The 20,335-nt window shown below is 49.6% G+C and overlaps 1 protein-coding gene across 1 annotated transcript; it reads left to right on the top strand.

Moving 5' to 3' along the window:
• Positions 1-14,092: 14,092 nt before the first annotated feature.
• SELENOW (selenoprotein W) lies at positions 14,093-17,815 on the top strand. The gene is made up of 6 exons (XM_027080021.1): positions 14,093-14,216; positions 15,692-15,716; positions 15,821-15,874; positions 16,054-16,128; positions 16,235-16,333; positions 17,423-17,815. The coding sequence occupies exons 1-5, from the start codon at positions 14,170-14,172 to the stop codon at positions 16,313-16,315; spliced, it is 282 nt and encodes a 93-aa protein (XP_026935822.1). The 5' UTR covers positions 14,093-14,169; the 3' UTR covers positions 16,316-16,333; positions 17,423-17,815.
• The last annotated feature ends 2,520 nt before the right edge of the window (positions 17,816-20,335 follow it).

Raw genomic sequence — 20,335 nt, forward strand, 5'->3', positions numbered from 1 at the left:
CCCCTGTCCCACCTGCCCTGTACCTTCCCCCATTTGCCAGGCAGAGACCTTACCCAGAACCCCTAGGGGCTGGCAGGCATCATTTCAGCCCATCCATCCATCACTGGATCCATCTATCCATCTATCAATCCATCCATTTCCATCCACTTATCTGTCCATTGGTCCATCCGTTTATCCATGCAACCAAACATAAAGAATGCATGCTGAACGGAGCCCGCGTTTCCGCAGAGTTGGAACTCCCGGCTCGGGGTCTCTTCCTTCCGCCGTCACGGAACTGCCCCGGAGCCCGAGGGGAGGGCGGCCTCACTGAGGCTGCCGGCTCTGGAGGGGCCCCGGCGGCTGAAGCCGCGACAGTCGTGTGGACGGTGGGCCGGTTGTTTCAACAAGTAACTTAAAAACAAAATGGAAAAACAAGGAGGTTTGTGCCTGAGATCATGTTGATGTGAAACCAGGGATGGCCACCTTGTGCCAGCCGTGTGGATGAAAGGCTGTAGGTGCTGCAGCCTGGAGTCAGTGCTGAGCCTCTGAGGTGGGAGAGCCAACTTCAGGACACTGGTCCACAAGAGGCCTCCCAGCTCCACGTAATATCAAACGGCGAATGTCTCCCAGCGATCTCCATCTCAACACCAGCACCCAGCTTCATTCAACGACCAGCAAGCTACAGTGCTGGACACCCTATGCCAAACAACTAGCAAGACAGGAACACAACCCCACCCATTAGCAGAGAGGCTGCCTAAAATCATAATAAGGCCACAGGCACCCCAAAACACACCACCAGACGTGGACCTGCCCACTAGAGAGACAAGATCCAGCCTCATCCACCAGAACACAGGCACCAGTCCCCTCCACCAGGAAGCCTACACAACCCACTAAACCAACCTCAGCCACTGGGGGCAGACACCAAAAACAACGGGAACTAAGAACCTGCAGCCTGCGAAAGGGGACCCCAAACACAGTAAGATAAACAAAATGAGAAGACAGAAAAACACACAGCAGATGAAGGAGCAAGATAAAAGCCCATCAGACCTAACAAATGAAGAGGAAATAGGCAGTCTACCTGAAAAAGAATTCAGAATAATGATAGTAAAGATGATCCAAAATCTTGGAAATAGAATAGACAAAATGCAAGAAACATTTAACAAGGACCTAGAAGAACTAAAGAGGAAACAAGCAATGATGAACAACTTAATAAATGAAATTAAAAATACTCTAGAAGGGATCAATAGCAGAATAACTGAGGCAGAAGAACGGATAAGTGACCTGGAAGATAAAATAGTGGAAATAACTACTGCAGAGCAGAATAAAGAAAAAAGAATGAAAAGAGCTGAGGACAGTCTCAGAGACCTCTGGGACAACATTAAACGCACCAACATTCGAATTATAGGGGTTCCAGAAGAAGAAGAGAAAAAGAAAGGGACTGAGAAAATATTTGAAGAGATTATAGTTGAAAACTTCCCTAATATGGGAAAGGAAATAGTTAATCAAGTCCAGGAAGCACAGAGAGTCCCATACAGGATAAATCCAAGGAGAAACACGCCAAGACACATATTAATCAAACTGTCAAAAATTAAATACAAAGAAAACATATTAAAAGCAACAAGGGAAAAACGACAAATAACACACAAGGGAATCCCCATAAGGTTAACAGCTGATCTTGCAGCAGAAACTCTGCAAGCCAGAAGGGACTGGCAGGACATATTTAAAGTGATGAAGGAGAAAAACCTACAACCAAGATTACTCTACCCAGCAAGGATCTCATTCAGATTTGATGGAGAAATTAAAACTTTACAGACAAGCAAAAGCTGAGAGAGTTCAGCACCACCAAACCAGCTTTACAACAAATGCTAAAGGACTTTCTCTAGGCAAGAAACACAAGAGAAGGAAAAGACCTACAATAACAAACCCAAAACAATTAAGAAAATGGGAATAGGAACATACATATTGATAATTACCTTAAATGTAAATGGATTAAATGCTCCCACCAAAAGACACAGACTGGCTGAATGGATACAAAAACAAGACCCATATATATACTGTCTACAAGAGACCCACTTCAGACCTAGAGACACATACAGACTGAAAGTGAGGAGATGGAAAAAGATTCCATGCAAATGGAAACCAAAAGAAAGCTGGAGTAGCAATTCTCATATCAGACAAAATAGACTTTAAAATAAAGACTATTAGAAGAGACAAAGAAGGACACGACATAATGATCAAGGGATCGATCCAAGAAGAAGATATAACAATTGTAAATATTTATGCACCCAACACAGGAGCACCTCAATACATAAGGCAAATACTAACAGCCATAAAAGGGGAAATCGACAGTAACACATTCATAGTAGGGGACTTTAACACCCCACTTTCACCAATGGACAGATCATCCAAAATGAAAATAAATAAGGAAACACAAGCTTCAAATGATACATTAAACAAGATGGACTTAATTGATATTTATAGGACATTCCATCCAAAAACAGCAGAATACACATTTTTCTCAAGTGCTCATGGAACATTCTCCAGGATAGATCATATCTTGGGTCACAAATCAAGCCTTGGTAAATTTAAGAAAATTGAGATTGTATCAAGTATCTTTTCCGACCACAATGCTATGAGACTAGATATCAATTACAGGAAAAGATCTGTAAAAAATACAAACACATGGAGGCTAAACAATACACTACTTAATAACGAAGTGATCACTGAAAAAATCAAAGAGGAAATCAAAAAATACCTAGAAACAAATGACAATGGAGACACGACGACCCAAAAACTATGGGATACAGCAAAAGCATTTCTAAGAGGGAAGTTTATAGCAATACAATCCTACCTTAACAAACAGGAAACATCTCGAATAAACAACCTAACCATGCACCCAAAGCAATTAGAGAAAGAAGAACAAAAAACCCCCAAAGTTAGCAGAAGGAAAGAAATCGTAAAGATCAGATCAGAAATAAATGAAAGAGAAATGAAGGAAACGATAGCAAAGATCAATAAAACTAAAAGCTGGTTCTTTGAGAAGATAAACAAAATTGATAAACCATTAGCCAGACTCACCAAGAAAAAAAGGGGAAAAAAAAAAGAAAAAAAGGGAGAAGACTCAAATCAATAGAATTAGAAATGAAAAAGGAGAAGTAACAACTGACACTGCAGAAATACAAAAGATCATGAGAGATTACTACAAGCAACTCTATGCCAATAAAATGGGCAACCTGGAAGAAGTGGACAAATTCTTAGAAAAGCACAACCTGCCAAGACTGAATCTGGAAGAAATAGAAAATATGAACAGACCAATCACAAGCACTGAAATTGAAACTGTGATTAAAAATCTTGCAACAAACAAAAGTCCAGGACCAGATGGCTTCACAGGAGAATTCTATCAAACATTTAGAGAAGAGCTAACACCTATCCTTCTCAAACTCTTCCAAAATATAGCAGAGGGAGGAACTCCGCGGCATGTGGGATCCAGGGAAGCCCTGAGCTGTAACTTTAATATTTGTGCACTATACTGTGTTAAAAAGGTAATTTAAAAAAAAGAGGATGGGGCTTCCCTGGTGGCGCAGTGGTTGAGACTCCGCCTGCCGATGCAGGGGACGCGGGTTCGTGCCCCAGTCCAGGAAGATCCCACATGCCGCGGAGCGGCTGCGCCCGTGAGCCATGGCCGCTGGGCCTGCGCGTCCGGAGCCTGTGCTCCGCAATGGGAGAGGCCACAGCAGTGAGAGGCCCGCGTACCGCAAAAAAAAAAAAAAAAAAAAAAAAAAAAAAAAAAAAAAAAAAAAAAAGAGGATGGTCAGGGAAGGCCTCGCCTAGGAGGTGACATTTGAATAAACACTCCTGTCACCAGCACCACTGAAAATTCCGAGGCTTCTGCAGGTACCGTATTCCTCAGTGTAGCCCGCACCAAAATACTTGCCCTAGTTCCTTTGGGTACCATATTCACCAGAATATGTCACATGAGATCCCTGCCTCCTACCGTTTGCACCTGTGTCGGTGGCTCAGTATGCCCCATGTGAATGAAAGAGGCCTGATGGAAACTCGGTGGGACTTTGGACAAATCTGCCTCCAGTGGAAGAAGAGCCTATAAGCCCTACTTTACAACATTTAAAATTGGAAATATGCCCTTTCCCTTTAAGGATGTAAATTGGCTTCTGATCAGCCAAGGTCCAGTCTGCAAGGAAGTGAACCCCCTGCCCCCACTCTCCCCCCTTCAACTTGCCTGAATTCTAAGCGCCTGGTACTCGCCTAGAAAGAGATAAGAATTATCACAGGGAGAGGAAGATAAGAATTCTCCTGGTGTTAACAAATGACCTAGTTTGCATTCCTGTTTCACAGACATTTAAAAAAAAATAAATTTATTTATTATTTTAGGCTGTGTTGGGTCTTTGTTGCTGCGCGCGGGCTTTCTCTAGTTGCAGTGAGAGGGGGCTACTCTTCGTTGCGGTGCACGGGCTTCTCATTGCGGCGGCTTCTCTTGTTGCAGAGCACGGGCTCTAGAGCACACGGGTTCAGTAGATGCGGCGCGTCTCAGTAGTTGTGCCTCGTGGGCTCTAGAGAGGCAGGCTCAGTAGTTGTGGCGCACGGGCTTAGTTGCCGCGCGTCATGTGGGATCTTCCCGGACCAGGGCTCGAACCCGTGTCCCCTTCATTGGCAGGCAGATTCTTACATTCTTTATACCATTCAATTGTATCCATTAATATAAGAGACTCTCTAATAAGCTTACTAAATATTTTCTTAAAGATACGTTTATCTGACAAGTATTTACTAAGTGCTTGCCGCGTGCCACTCACCACTTTAGAGGCTGGACACGTACCAGGAGGGAAGAAAAAACAGAAAAACACGGAGTGCACATTCTAGGTGGAGGAGACGGCTAACAGCTTAAAAAAAACCAAACAACAAAAAACTAAAGTAAGATACATAGAATGTCAAGGGCGTAAGCGCCATGAGAAAAAGGGGGTACAGAGGGCTGGAGGAGGTGTTGCAATTTTAAAGAGGGTGTCAGGGAAGAAATGACATTTGAGCAAAGATCTGAAGGAACTGAGGAAAGAGCCCTGTGACTGTCTGAAGGAAAAGTGTTCTAGGCTGTGGGAACAGTAAATGCAAAAAAAAAAAATCTCTGAGGTGGGGATTTCCCTGGTGGGCCAGTTGTTAAGAATCCGCCTTCCAATGTTGGGGAACTAAGACCCCACATGCCGTGGGGCAACTAAGCCTGCGTGCGGCAACTACTGAGCCTGCGCGCTCTGGATCCCATGCACCACAACTACAGAGAAGCTTACGCGCTGCAACAAAGATCCTGCGTGCCGCCACTAAGACCCAACGCAGCTAAATAAATAAAAAGATAAAACAAACAAACAAACAAAACCCAAAATCTCTGAGGCGGATACATGCTAAAATACAGACGAACCTCGAAAAAGTTATGCTAAGTCAGACACAGAAGACGATGTAGGGACTTCCCTGGAGGTCCAGTGGTTAAGACTTCGCCTTCCAGTGAAAGGGTGAAGGTTCATTCCCTGGTCAAGGAGCTAAGATCCCACATGCCTCGCGGCCACAAAAAAAAAAAAAAAAACCATAAAGCAGAAACAATATTGTAACAAATTCAATAAAGACTTTAAAAATGGTCCACATCAAAAAAAAAAATCACGTATTGTATGATTCCATTTACACGAAATGTCCGGAACAGGCAAATCCATAGAGACAGAAGGTAAATTAGTGGTTTCCAGTGGCTGGGGGGAGGGGGGAGTGGGGAGTGACTGCTTAATGGATACAGGCCTCCTTTTGGGGTGATGAAAATGTCTTGGAACTAGATAGAGGTGCCGATTGCACAACACTGTGACTGTACCAAATGCTTCTAATGTTAAGTGTTAGATTAGGTGTATTTTACCACAATTAAAACACACACAACTCCCGTCTCCCATCGCCACCATTTCCTATAAGAAATGATCACAAGACCATTTTTTAAAAATACAGGATGTACTCTGTGAATGTACCAAATGCCACTGAATCGTACATTCTAAGATGGTTAATTTTATGTGATGTGAATTTAACCTCAATTTTTAAAAAAGGAAAAAACTCCACAAAACCCCAAAAACCACTGAAGTGGCGTGTCAGTTTTGTTCCGGGAAGAGCAAGGAGGCCAGAGTAGTTGGAACGTAGTGAGGAGGGCATAAGATCAGAGAGGTAAAGAGGGGGTCAGAACATCTGGGCCTGTGGTCCACGGTGACTTTGGGTGATGAAGCCGGGAGTGAGCAGACGCTGGTGGGGACCGGCGCCCCCTGGCGGCCGCATAGGGAACAGACTGTGAGGGAAAGTAGGGCAGGGCAGGAGCTCCCTGAGTCCTTCCCGGAGGTGGTAGGGTCTCCAACAGCGCCCGCAGGTGGAGGTGCAGAGGGGTGGGTACATCCGGGATACATTGTGAAAGTAAATCCACCATCACTGACTGATCTACAAAGAAAGAAGCCAATGGACTCCAAGGTTTTTTTTGCCTGGTCTGGAGTTGCCATTTCGAGATGGGGAAGACCGGAGAAGGAGGGGCCCAGAGGTGGGGTGGGCGAATCAGGACCTCAGGTTGCTGGTGTCCGTTAGACGTCCAATTGTCGGTGGCAAGTAGGCAGTTGGATGTAAAAACCTGGCCATTCAGGAGTGGAAGTATGCATTTGGAATTTGCATTAATTATATCCCAAATCCGTGAAAAATGCCCATTCTCTCCGTACCTAGTGCAGTAGAGTAGAAATTTCATAAAGCGATTCCTGGCAGCCCCCTCAAGCCCACACACAATGGGACAGCGAACAGCGTGGCGTGGTTTGTGTTTTAGACTTTTTCTTTTGCGTACCCTCCTCTGGGTCTGACCAGGGTTACCAGTTGTGTCAGGGTCCCCAAACCAGCCCCGTGTTCAGCGATTTGCTAGAAGGTCCTAGAGGAGTCCGTATAGAGTTGATGGATTGATTTCTTTTGGCCGCGCCATGCGGTTTGCAGGATCTCAGTTCGCCGACAGGGATTGAACCCGGGCCACAGCAGAGAAAGCCGGGAATCCTAACTGCTAGGCCACCAGGGAACTCCCTAGAGTTGATTTATTATAGTGACATAGTAGGACAGGCAGCGGATCATAATGGGAGAGTCTGGAGAAATCCGCGTGCAAGAGTCCTTATGTTCACTCCCTCCCATGAGGGCTCACCCTGAGCACGTTTCCCCTGCAATGAAAATGCGGCAATGTGCATGCAACGTTTCTGCACAGAGAAGCCCATTAGAGGGACTTCCCTGGTGGCACAGTGGATAGGACTCTGCGCTCCCAATGCAGGGGGCCCAGGTTCTATCCCTGGTAGGGGAACTAGATCCCACATGCATGCCGCAACTAAGAGTTCGCATGCCACAACTAAGGAGCCCATGTGCCGCAACTAAGGCTCGGTGCAACTAAATAAATATTTTTTAAAAAGTTATTAGTTAAAAAAAAAAAAGAAGTCCATTAGAGACTCAGGACCCAAGCGTTTTGGGGAGGCTATTCACGTAGGTACCCTCTACCCATCATGTACCCAAATTCCAGACTTCCAGAAAGCAAGCAGACATCAGCAGCATAAACCGTGTTGTTTCGTACAGTCTAGGCAGACTGAGCATTCGTATCTTTAGGAAAGTTTCATATCCGTGGAGGAAAATGTTTATCAGCCAATTTCCCCAATGCTAGGCGAGGGCCAACCTTGCATGCGGACTTTTCTAAGGCTAGCCGACCCAAGACTGCTATAGTAACTGCTTCTGACACTCTAGCTCCCTCACCCCCTTGATGCCTGCAGGTTGAATCTTTATCTCTCCAAGAGGCCAAGTGGCAGTGATGGATTTGAACAAGATGAGAAGCCAGATAAGGAAAAAAAAAAAAAAAGCATAAGCTCTAAAAGAAGATATAAAACCCTTCAACTTCTCTAAGAAAATAGAGGAAGAAATTTTAGTGACCTTAGGTTTGATGTAGATACCTTATATATGACACCCAAAATCATGAAGTATAATTAAAGGAAAAAATACACTGGACTCACCAAAATGAAAGTCGAAAGTCGTGCTCTTCAAAAGACACTGTTGCAGAAAGGAAAAGGCAAGCCACAGACTGGGAAAATATTTGCAAAACAGATATCTGACAAAAGACATATCTAGAATATATAAAGAACTCTTACAATGTAATAAGAAGAAGACAACTCAATAAGAAATGGGCGAAAGATCTGAGGAAATAGACACTTCATCAGAGAAGACATAGGACTGGCAAATAAGGGCATGAAAAGACTTCATTAATATTTAGGGAAATGCAAATTTAAATCACAGTGAGATACTTCCCTAGGTCCATTGGAATGCTGAAATTAAAAAGACTGATTCTCGGGCTTCCCTGGTGGCGCAGTGGTTGAGAGTCCGCCTGCCGATGCAGGGGACACGGGTTCGTGCCCCGGTCCGGGAAGATCCCACATGCCGCGGAGTGGCTGGGCCCGTGAGCCATGGCCGCTGAGCCTGCGTGTCCGGAGCCTGTGCTCCGCAACGGGAGAGGCCACAGCAGTGAGAGGCTCGCGTACCACAAAAAAAAATTAAAATAAAAATAAATTTAAAAAAAGACTGATTCTCCCAAGTGCTGGCGAGGATGAGGATGGAGCAACTGGAACTCTGGCGCCCCTGCTGGTGAGAATATGAACTGTTACTGTGGACACTGTGGACAACAGTTGGGCAGTTTCTTGAAAAGTTAACCATACACCCACCCTCTGATCCGGGGCTTCTACACCTAGGTATCTGCAAGACAGAGGAAAGCAGGTGGCCGTGCAAAGACGTATATGCATGAAGGTACAGAGCAGCTTTGTGAAAAGCTGAGGGAGCCCCCCAGGTAGGACCAAGCCCTGAAGTCCACGGGGCTCCCGGGACAGGTCTCCTGGCAGGCGCTGCTCTAATTGCTAAAAGCTCAGGCCTTGGGACGGGCTCGGGGCTCGGGGCAGCCAGCACCACATGGGGAGGGCGACGCTCAACAAGGGGTGGACTTGCCAAGGCCACCCAGCCAGGTCTGGCTCTTGGGACCTGCAGGTCCCACGTCAGAAGCCCCAGCGAAGCTGAATGTGGGGAGGAGCGAGGGGGTAACCCCAGACGGCGAGGGGCACCCTGAGGTCACTGTCCTGTCCCTCACGTCCCCAATGGAGGGCTTCCCCCAACCCCCGCCTGGGCTCACGGTATCTCGGTTCGTCGCCGCCCCTGGCCTCCTGCTCCTGCGTGTGCAGCACCTTGGGGATGTTGGCGAAGATGCAGGTGGGGTGCAGCACGGCACCCTGCTTGGTCTCGGTGTGGGAGATCTGGAGAAGCTGAAGGTGGGCGCCGGTGACAGAGGCCTCGGACCTGCTCTTCCTGCTGCCAGGTTCCCTCCTCCTCGTCAACTCAAAGTCCCCTCCTCCAGGAAGCCCTCCCTGACCTCCTCCCAGGCTGGTCAGATGCCCCCTTTGGATGCCTCCAAACTTAGCCCCGCCCACTCTGGGTCTTCTCCATCTGGGGACAACATATATCAGGGTCTCGGTGAATGTTTGTTGAATGAATGAATGAAAGAGTGAATAGTACTAAACAGTTTGGACCTGTCTAGAGGGCACTGGGGGGCCCACAGAGAGGAGTGACAAGGTCAGGTCAGTGCTTCAGGACATGCTCCAGGCTCCCCCTCAGGCGGGGGCCTCTGCACGTGCTGGTCCCATGAATGGTGGAGTCAGGGTCCTCCCCAGACAGGCCCGGCCTGCGGAGGGCTCAGTGGTTGTCCCTGGGGTGGGGGTGGGGGCACAAGGAGGAGCCACAGCCTCAGGGAGGCCCTGGCCCCGTGCAGAACGACAGCCAGATGGGGTGCCCCGCCGCAAGCCTTACCTGCATCAAGGTGTTGAAGACACTGAAAGCGTGATGGGGTTCCAGGTCACTCTCCAGGGCCACCAGATTAGACACAGAGTCTCGGGCAGCGTCTTCCCTGGGGCAGGGGTGGGGCAGAGGCTGGACCTCCTGGCTTCTCGGAAGTCCAGGTCTCCTTCACCCCTTGGAGCTTTCGGGATCCCTGACAACTCCCCATCCCACCTGGCCCACCCCACCTGCCCACCTCCCTTTTCTCCGTCTTGCCGACAGGAAGGTGGTTCAGAGCACAGGCTCCACAGCCAGGCAGCGGGGTCATATCCATGCTCTGTGCCTGGTGTGACCTCATCCAAGTACCTCAGTTTGCCCATCTGTAAAATGGGATAACACATTTCCTGCCATTTAGGCCCGAAGGAAGCTTTTGTTTCATTGTGTATTTAATAACAGAGCTGCCTTCCCTGATCTATTTACAAAACTCCCCAGCCCAGCACTCCCTGCCATCCTTCCTGGCTTTATTTTTCTTCCCAGCACTCACTATGCTGTAAATAAATAGGAATCCTTATTTATTTATGATTTCCCGTGTCCGTCTCCCTGACCATCACATGAGCCCCAGGAGGCAGGGACCATGTCTGTTTACTGCGTGTGCCCAAGCCTGGGCGTGGGTCACTGTGAGGCTGTGAGTGGGAGCCTGCATGTGCTGTATGATTGGGCTGCAGTGTCTCTGCCTGGGTGTGTCCCTGGGGTGGTGTGTGGTTATGCAATGGTGTTCATGCCCAGATACATCCAAGTGAGAGTCTGTCTGGGTTATTGGTAGGTTAATGTTGTGTGTGTGTGTGTGTGTGTGTCCGTGGGCATTACTGATCATGTCTCTGTGTGCAGCTGTGCGGTTGTGTATCAGTGTCCGTGGCCAGATTCAGCAGTGTGTGCTGTGTATACAATTGTGTGTCCCAGTGAGCGGGGTCTCTGGGTGAGCTGTTGTGTCTCCATCCGGATACATGTGTGTTGTGTTATTGTCCAGGGTACAGTTGTGTGTTCCACCACGTGGCCGGGTAGAGGCGGCAGCCATAGTGCGTGAGTTGCGCATCTGGAGGTGTAGTTGTCATGATCCTGGCTGGGTAGGGGCTGCGCTGTTGTATAGGGAGAGCCTGGTGTGTTTTTGTGTCATTGTGTAGCAGAATAGAGGTTTGTGCTGTTGCGTTGTGTCTCTGGCTGGGCTGTGGTTTGTCTGAATGTGCAATTGTGTAGCCAGGTAAGGGGGAGAGCTGTGTGTTACCATTTGTGTGTGTGTGTGTGTGTGTGTGTGAGAGAGAGAGAGAGAGAGAGAGAGAGTGAGCAAGGGATGCATTCCCAACCCCAGAAGCGTGACTACTGTCTCCAGCCTCCTCCACTCCTGGGCAACAGAGACCTCTTTGTTCTCAGTGGCAGAAGGGGGGCGTCTCTCACTCTTCAGTCAACAAAACAGCCTCTGAGCATCTGCCCTGTGCCCAGCCACTTGCTGGGTGTGCTGAGAAAACGTCAGACCTGGGACAACCAGAGTGGTTGGGGCAGTGATGGGGGAGCCCCATGGGGACCCTGGCCAGCCTGTGGGGTTTGGGTGGCCTTCCTTGAGGACAGCATTGTTAGAAGATAATTTTGGGGAAAAAAGGGAAAATCATGACTCATACAGATCTAAAAGCGAAAACATGTTAAAGATGTCACTTAACACTGTCAGGTGTTATAACTGGTTCAAAGGAAAATCAACAAACAGATGCATTTATAGATCAGGAATATTGAAACAAAAATGCAAATAGAGGCAAAACATTTGGGGGGGTCTTATGGTCTGAATGTTTGCGTTCCCCTGAAGATGATGGTATTAGGAGGTGGGGCCTTTGGGAGGTGCTCAGGTCATGAGAGTGGAGCTCTCATGAATGAGATTAGTGCCCTTATAAAAGAGACCCCAGAGACATCCCCTGCCTCTTCCATCAGGTGAGGACACAGCGAGAAGGTGGCAGCTATGAACCAGGAAGAAGGCCCTCACTCAACCATGCTGGCACCTTGATCTTGGACTTTGAAGCCTCCAGAGCTGAGAGCAATAAATTTCCGTTGTGTATAAGCTATAAACTGTAGTATTTTGTTATAGCAGCCCAAACAGACTAAGGGAGAGAGGGTTGTCCCTCCACCAGACAGAATTCATTTGCACGCCTGTAGAGAAGAATTATTTTGTAATGCCGCCACTTATCTACAGTTTATGGAGTTGTAAAACAGAACCCCACAGAATCAGATAACTCTGAATGGCTTGTTACAGGCTGAATTATGTCCCACCAGAATTCATATGTGAAGTCCTAACCCCCAGTACCTCATAACGTGACCTTACTTAGAAACAAGGTTGTTGCAGATGCAATTACTTAAGATGAGGTCATACTGGCATAGGGTGGGCCCTAATCTAAAATGACTGGGTCCTGGCAATTCCCTGGTGGTAAGACTCCACACTTCCACTGCAGGGGGCATGGGTTCGATCCCTGGTCAGGGAACTAAGATCCCACATGCGACGTGGCATGGCCAATAAATAAAATAAAATAAAGATAAAATAAGAAAATTAAGTAAATAGGGAAATTTGGACACAGACATGCACACAGGGAGAGTGCCACGTGGAGTTGAAGGTAGATATTGGGTGGTGCTCTTAGGAGCCAAGGAACACCAAAGGTTGCCAGCGAAACACCAGGAGCTCGGAGAGGATCATGGAACAAATTCTTTCTCACAGACTTTAGAGGGAACTAACCCTGCTGACACCTTGATCTCTGCCTCCTGGCCTCTAGAACCGTGAAATAAATTTCTGGGGTTTCAGCCATTCAGTTTGTGGTGCTTTGTGATGACAGCCCTAGCAAACTAATACAGATGCAATATGGAGAAGGTATAGTTTATCACGACACAAAATTTTCCCTACGATATGTTGGAGCTGATTTCTGGAGGATGAACAGGGTCAGGCAGTAGGAGAGGGTAGAAGGAGCGTGCGCAAAGTCCCAGAGGCAGGTGAGTGGGTGAGGTCCCTGATTCCACGTGGCTAAGGCACTAAGAGAGGGGCAAGAAGGGAACAATGGGACCAGTCAGGGGCAGAGCATGCTAAGGCTTGGGGTTCTTTTGCTTGTTTTCTTGGCCAAGCCGGGCAGCTTGCGAGATTTCAGTTCCCCCACCAGGAACTGAACCCCGGCCACAGTAGTGAAAGCCTGGAATCCTAACCACTAGGCCACCAGGGAACTCCCAAGGCTTGGGTTTTTGTTCTGAGGACCTTGGAAGCCTGAAAAAGACCTCTATTAATGGGACACTGACTAGCCCAGCCACATGTTATCTGCTCTACATCAGAGGCTCATTGTATCTTCCCAAGACCACTGAGATCAGAGGACACACAGCCAGCAAAAGAGGTGGGGTGGAACTTGAACCATGTCTGCCAAGTGCCCCGAGACGTCAGGGTCACAGCAGGTGAGAACCAGCGGATCAAAGACAGAAGCTGCGGTGGGAAGACCTCGGGCAGAGCTAAGGGCAGGGACTTTGTCTATTTTTTCACTGCTGTATCTTCGGAACCTATGACTGCAGGTAGGTACCCAGTACGTATTTCTTAGATGGGTAAATATTCTCTGAAGGCGATTATACCATCTTCCGGAGGAGGAAACTGAGGCTCAGAGAAAGGCATCGCGCCCTAAGCCTTTAACTCAGCTGCCAGCTTCCAGCACTCTCCGTGAACACCTTGCCACACAGAGGACTGGAAGGCGCAAAAGGGGGGGTTGCCAAGCTGATCAGGGCGCCCGGGTGCGGATGCCAAGCTTTAATAAGGCAGCGGGGCCCTGGGGCGCTCACTGGAAACCCCAGCTTCAGGGGCTGCCCTGAGTACCCCAAATCCTTTCGGACTCAGCCCTCTCGGCCTCGCTGCCGCCCTCGGCCTCCCCCCGGCCCCGCCCCCGGCCCCGCCCCCCAGGTCCTCGCTGCAAAACCACCGCCTTCGCTTGTACTTCCGTTTCCTCCTAGTAGCAGTCGGCCCTGAACCCCCGCCCCGCGAGGCCATACCATTCCAGGCCGGAGGGGGAGATCCGGGAGGGGGCGCGCAAAGGCTTCTCCCGGGACTCCCTCTGCCGGTATGCTCCCTGGCCTCACAGGGCGAGAGGAGGGAGATTTGCTTCGGGGCCCTCAGGGTGGTGGTGGGCCGTAGGGCCCCCTTCGTCCCCGCTGTGGGGCCTTTCTCCCCTCATCCCCCCCGCGGCGTTGGTCCGCTCTGTGGAACGCCCAGTACCTGGCCTCTCTGCGCATGCTCCGCCTCGGGGCTCCCACCTCGCCTTTTCTCGCCCGAGTGCTGATCGGGCGTTCGGACTGTAGCGGATGCTCCGGTCCGGAATCATGGCTGTTGCCGTTCGAGTCGTTTATTGGTGAGCACGAGGGCCGGAGATCCCCTCTTCGAATCCTGCCCGGGCCCCGCCCTGTCCTAGCGGAGCTGGGCGCTGGGGACGTCGGGGGCAGGACCCATGGGGATCCTTCCACTGGGAAAAGGATTCCGTAGGGGTGGGAAACAGAGGGCGCTGATTTCTCTGCCCTCCCCCCCCCACCCCGTCCCCAGTTTGTAACATTCTACATGTCTCAGGTCTCAAAAGGTAGAACTGCGACACGTGTGTGTTGTTTTAACCCCCCCGATTCCGGGACTCAGTGTGGGGAGCAGGTGGGGGTCAGTGTGTAATGGGAGAGGAGGTTCCGTCAGCGCCTCGGTTTCCCCTCCCCCAGTACCTGGAACAGTCGCGGGGTGGGGCCGGCCAGAGTCGAGAAGGTTCGAGAAGTTTCCGACGTGCGTTTGGCAAGGACTTGAATGCGTACAGTGGATGCCTTTCGCTACTAACCCTAGTCTTTTTCTGACCTCGCTTTTCCCGTCTGTAGAGGGAGTGATCTTAACGTTACCGCGGAGGGAATACTGTGTGTTGGGTGTTAAACATTTGATCTGATTGTTCCGTTCAGAGTGAAAAAGTGCCAGGTCGGCAGGGAATGTTCCGTCCTGTAGACTGCTTGATCGCCCTGGCCCCTAGGACTGTGCTGGCATGCACAGGCATGCTGGCCTGTAGGCGCTGAATAAATACATGTTAAGTGAATTTCCTCCCCCGGAAACCCCTTGAGTGGGGGTGGGGGAGGGGGTGTGTCTAGCTCCATTTTACAGGTGAGGAAACTGAGGCTGGGAGTGGGGCAGTGGCAGGTCGGTAGCTCGAGGTTCAGGCTGCAGATCACAGATTACCCGAATCTGGGTCCACTGGCTGTCATGTCTGTGAGATGTCCAGAGGGGGTTATGAAAGGCTCACATCTGTCACAGCATTAGCGGTGTCCCTGGCCGCTCGGTCACGCAGGGGGTGAAGTGAAATTTTGAGGCCGGGGAGGGGGGGGCCTGTGCACCAGACTCCAGTTCCAAAATAGCCTCCCGTGGGGGGTTGGGGAGGCGTTTAAATTTCATCCTCGGGCCTGGCAGGGCCTTGGGGATCCAGGAATAATGGTTTCCCTTGGACGGGCGGGGGTGGAGCTGTTATTTCAGCAGTTGTCCTAACCCAGTTCTCTCCATTGCCTCCGCCTCTGCTCTGCCTCACGCTGTGGCCTCCCCTTGTCACCCCTTTTTTGAATTTCCTCGCGTGGGTGGCTCTCTCCTTCCTGTGCCCCTGCCTCCCCATCTGTGTGCTGCCCCCCAACACTCGGGTGTGTCTCTCCTCTCTCTTGAGGGTGTCTGTGCCTTGCTTGGTTTTGTCATCTGTGTCCCTCTTCATCTCTTCCTGCTCCCCCCCATTTCCCTCCATCTCTGCTCCTGCCTCTCCCTGGATCCCCACCGTCTCCCTCTCTCTCCCGGGACCCACTCTCTTGGACACTCTCCCACCAGTGGCGCTTGAGGCTACAAGTCCAAGGTAAGCAGAGTGGTCCCAAGAGGCACCCCTGGAAGATGGGGGAGGGGGGCTAGCTGGCGTGGCTCCTGTGGACCCCTGTTGTGACCTCGCACCCCCTTTTGCAGTATCTTCAGCTTAAGAAGAAGTTAGAAGATGAGTTTCCTGGACGCCTGGACATCGTGGGTCCTGGGGATGGGGAAGGAGTCAAACATGGGTCATGTCCATCCTTCAGCCCTGGATGGCGGTGGGGGTGGTGTGGGTCAGCCCCACCCTTCGCCCCCATTCTCCATTCCTTGGGCAACGGCGGGTGTCCCCAAGAGGGCATCTCAGCCCTGCCAACACCTCTCCTTCTCCCCAGTGCGGCGAGGGGACGCCCCAGGTCACCGGTTTCTTTGAAGTGTTGGTAGCGGGGAAGTTGGTTCACTCCAAGAAGGTATGTCTGTCTGTCCGTTCTGCCCCATTTGGGGCTAGTGGGGTTTTGGGACTGGGGTTGGCATCTTGGTCCCAGCTCATCCCTCGCCTCTTCCTCCCTTCTCCAGGGAGGCGATGGCTATGTGGACACGGAGAGCAAGTTTCTGAAGCTGGTGGCCGCCATCAAAGCCGCTTTGGCTCAGGCCTAATGGGCCCTGAGGGCAGAGGTGAGGGGGACCCGGCGCCTAGACGACAATTGACGACTCCTGTTCCTAACGTGCTCCAGACCCGAGCACTAGTGTCCAGCCCAATACCAGAACAAGTAGCGGTTTCCATGTTGTTCTCTGGACCGTAGAACTGCTTTTCAGCACTTTCTGAGCCTGCTTTTCGATTTTCAAGCCTGTACGTTCTAGATGAGCCCCAAACCCAACCTGTCCTGGAACTGGGCCCTGGTTACTAACCAAGCCATAACCAAGCTCTGGCTCCTGGCTTTTGAGAGCCTAGAAGCACTTTCTGCCCCCCTCTAAGCTTGAGTGCCAGTTCCCGCCCCACGGTGTGCTAGCACTGAGTGTCCTGTGCCAGGATACTGGGGACCCAGGTACCTGCCCCCAGCATGCTTTGCACCAGGAACCTGGTTCTGAAACGCTTTGAACTCAAGGTCCATTTCTTACCGTCCTCACTAGAGCAGAGCGAGGTTGCTTTCAGTGGGAATTTGGACCCGCAAATTTGAATTAAAGCAGTACAAAAATATGAATGTCTTGCCTCCTGTGCAGGTCTGAAAAGAAGTGAGTCTCCCCAGATTAAAAAAAGAAAATCAAGAATTTCATAATTCCAAAGCCGCATGAGCTGGCGATGTGTGGGCTGTTGCTGTGGGGGGTGGGGGGGCCACCTTTGTGGGGTTTGAGCTCCTCAAGACAAACGGCGCATCCCTTGCATAAACACACCATTTGCCGCCTCCAAACTGTCAGTAACTCAAGGCATTTGCTTAAATGAGCACAAGGTTTGCTTAGATTCAGAGGAGTCCACCAATGGGTGATTTCATCTAAAATAAGCAAAAATGGGATTTATGTAAGAAAAGAAAGGGGGAAGAATGATTCTTGTTCGCATGGTTTCTGAGCGCAGTTTCAGGAGTCTCGAGACCACCGCCAAGCTCAGCGATTCTCTTGAAGGACTCACACAACTCAGCAGAGCTGTTCTACTCATGGTTGCAGTTTACTACAGCAAAAGCTTAGAGGTTAAAGTCAGTGAAGTGACTCCCTTTAATCTGGCCTCTCTCCCTGTAGTCTGAAGCCCCCTCCCCCCTTCTCTCTGCGCAGTCCAGTGACCTTGGCCCAGCCCCTCTCGGCAGACGCTTCATGACAGGAAGGACTGAAATGTCTCGTGGACGCCTGGTCCTTCCCTGATGTTCTCACGGCTGCTGGTTGGGGTAGAGATGGACACCCCTGGTCTTTGCCTGCGTGTGTGGGAGTGTGCGTGTGTCCCCAGGAGTCTAACTTTGCACGCTGGTCCCGCTTCTTCCTTTCCCCCCCTGTCCCTCATCTCCCTGCACCCCGCCATGTCTTCCTTCTACCCTCTGGTGTTTGGGGCGGTCCTGCTCCAGGCTTCCTTTTCAAGGGGAAGCTGAGAGCGGATCAGGATGGGTGAGTCTCACATTTCAGCAGTGATTGCAACGGTTCACAGCTCAATAAATGTTGATGAAGTTAACAAAATGTGCGTGTGTCTGCGTGTGTCCATTTTACCCTGGAACCTCCTGCCCCTGGTCTCCAGTCCAGGAAATTAGTGATTTGATATGTACAGAGCTGTAACTTCAGGATTGAACTTTCAGTGGTCCCCAAAGCCAAGGTTACGGTGGTCTCTGGATGCCACCTGGAGTTGCGTTATCACTGGTGTAAGTCCTCCAGGGTGAAGTGGGTCCCTGGTTGCTGTGTTCAGGAGAAAGCTGGCTGTGGTTGGAAGAAAGGTGCTGGGTGGTGTCATAGATTGTGTTTTGGGGCCCTGTATTTTATCCCCTCCTCGCGTGTATGCCTTACCCCCTTTACCGTCCTCACACTAGAGATGAGCTGTGCGTCCTCACCTCCTAACTTTGGGTTTGATCACATGACTTGCTTTGGCCAATGGAATGAGGCAGAAGTAACGGGGGTCAGGTCTGAGCCTGGGTCTCGAGATGCCTTGTTCTGCCCGTGTTGAGAACACTGGGAAGTGCCTGGAGGGCTCACGGGCCCACTTCCTAGTATTTCATGTGACAAGACTAAGCGTTAGGGGTGACTGGCCACTTTTGTACAAACCACAGTTAATTCATTTTTTAAGAACTCCGTCTTGACATTATCCCAGCTGATTACAGGTGGGATGGAGCCTAAAGATGTGTGTGAGTCACTGAGGTTTTAAAAACTACCTTTAGGATCCATTTTGTAAAGGGTACGTCCTGGCGGGTATTAATAAATAAAGGTTTCAAAATTTTAAATAGGTTCTTTCAGAAGCCCTTTCACTGAGGGCCATTATATCTTACATGCATCTGCGTATCCTGAAAAGTTGATTCAAATCATTAGGACATATGAACAGAATTTAGTCTGTATAAAATCCACTAGAATATTTATAAAAGGGGCCCCAAACAGGAGGATGGTATTTTTGTTCTGACGGCGCTCACCTTCATTGTGGGCTGACAAATCGGGAGCTCTAACAGTTCTACAAAAACTCTGGAAAATACTGTAGCAAATGAACCATGCCTGGTTATGCCTCAGTTCACCCTCTCTGGGCCAGGCCGCTGGGTGGCCTGGGTGAGGTGAGGAAATCCACTAGACGCTACAAAGAAGCCCCTGGATGCAAAAGTCCCGTCTCGAAGGTTTCTAAGTTGGAGACAAGAAACCACAGCTGGAAGAGACCAGTCATTGGGCAAAAGATAAGACGATAAGTGTCTGAAAATTAGAAAAAATCACAGCCTCAGAAATACTTTTTTCTTTAAAAATAGCTTTACCGAGATATTACATACCGTGCAATTTACCCATTTAAAGTATGCACTGTTCTTTAGTATTTTCACAGATATTTGCAACCATCACCACAGTCAACTTCAGAACATTTCATTACCTCAGAGAGAACCCCCGCATGCTTCAGCACCCCTCCAATCCCCAGCCCCAAGCAACCACTAATCTACTTTCTGTTTCTATAGATTTCCCTGTTAAAATGGATTCATACAATATGTGGTCTTGTGTCCGGCTTCTTTCACTCGGCATAATGTTTTCAAGGTTCATCCATGTCATGCTGATGTAGCTGGCATCAGAACTTCAGTCCTTTTTATGGCTGAATAATATTCCACTGAATGGATAGACCACATTTTGTTTATCATTTCATCAGCTGATGGGCATTTAGGTTGTTTCTACTTTTTAGCTACTGTGAATAGTGCTTCTGTGAACGTTCGTGTACAAGTTTTTGTTTGAACACCAGTTTTCAGTTCCTTTGGGCATACACCTAGGAGTGGAACAGCTGGGTCAACAGCAATGATTTTTTTTATAACCTTCCTGGCAGGTCACATGAAGACCGCTAGATTCCCTCAGAATTGAGGAACTCTTAATGCTTTTGATGGTCATGAAGTCCACACTTACCTCAAATATAATACAATTCTAACCCGATGAACTCTCAAACCTTGAGCCGCTCATTCTGCGAGGACAGAAATTGTTTCTCCCCTAAGACAAATGCTGATGACCCATGAGACTGTGCCTGTACCCCATGGGTCCATTCCCAGTGACATCTGGGAAAACTCCCATGACAACCATCAATAATAGCGACAAGAAACAAAGACCCCACACGTCTTCATTTCTAATGATTCTGACAGTTCTCGTAGTAAAACAATTCTTTGGAGGTTTAGATCTAAACCGGGTAGGTGGAGACAGACCACAGAGAGAGGCTAGTGAGCAACTAAGCCTCGATGGAGTTTGATCTTAACCCCACTGGAGTCTGCATGGTGTTATCTTCAGCTCTCCATTTGGTTTAGCCAAGTCACATTACCCACCACTTGATAATTTAAACGACAGGGCTTCCCTGGTGGCGCAGTGGTTGAGAGTCCGCCTGCCGATGTGGGGGACACGGGTTCGTGCCCCGGTCCAGGAGGATCCCACGTGCCGTGGAGCGGCTGGGCCCGTGAGCCATGGTCGCTGAGCCTGCGCGTCCGGAGCCTGTGCTCCGCAACGAGAGAGGCCACAACAGTGAGAGGCCCGCGTACCGCAAAAAAAAAAAAA

The sequence above is a fragment of the Aethalodelphis obliquidens genome, unplaced genomic scaffold (genome assembly GCF_003676395.1).
Source record: "Aethalodelphis obliquidens isolate GAN/ISIS:26980383/991018 unplaced genomic scaffold, ASM367639v1 scaffold43, whole genome shotgun sequence".
Lineage (NCBI taxonomy): Eukaryota > Metazoa > Chordata > Mammalia > Artiodactyla > Delphinidae > Aethalodelphis > Aethalodelphis obliquidens.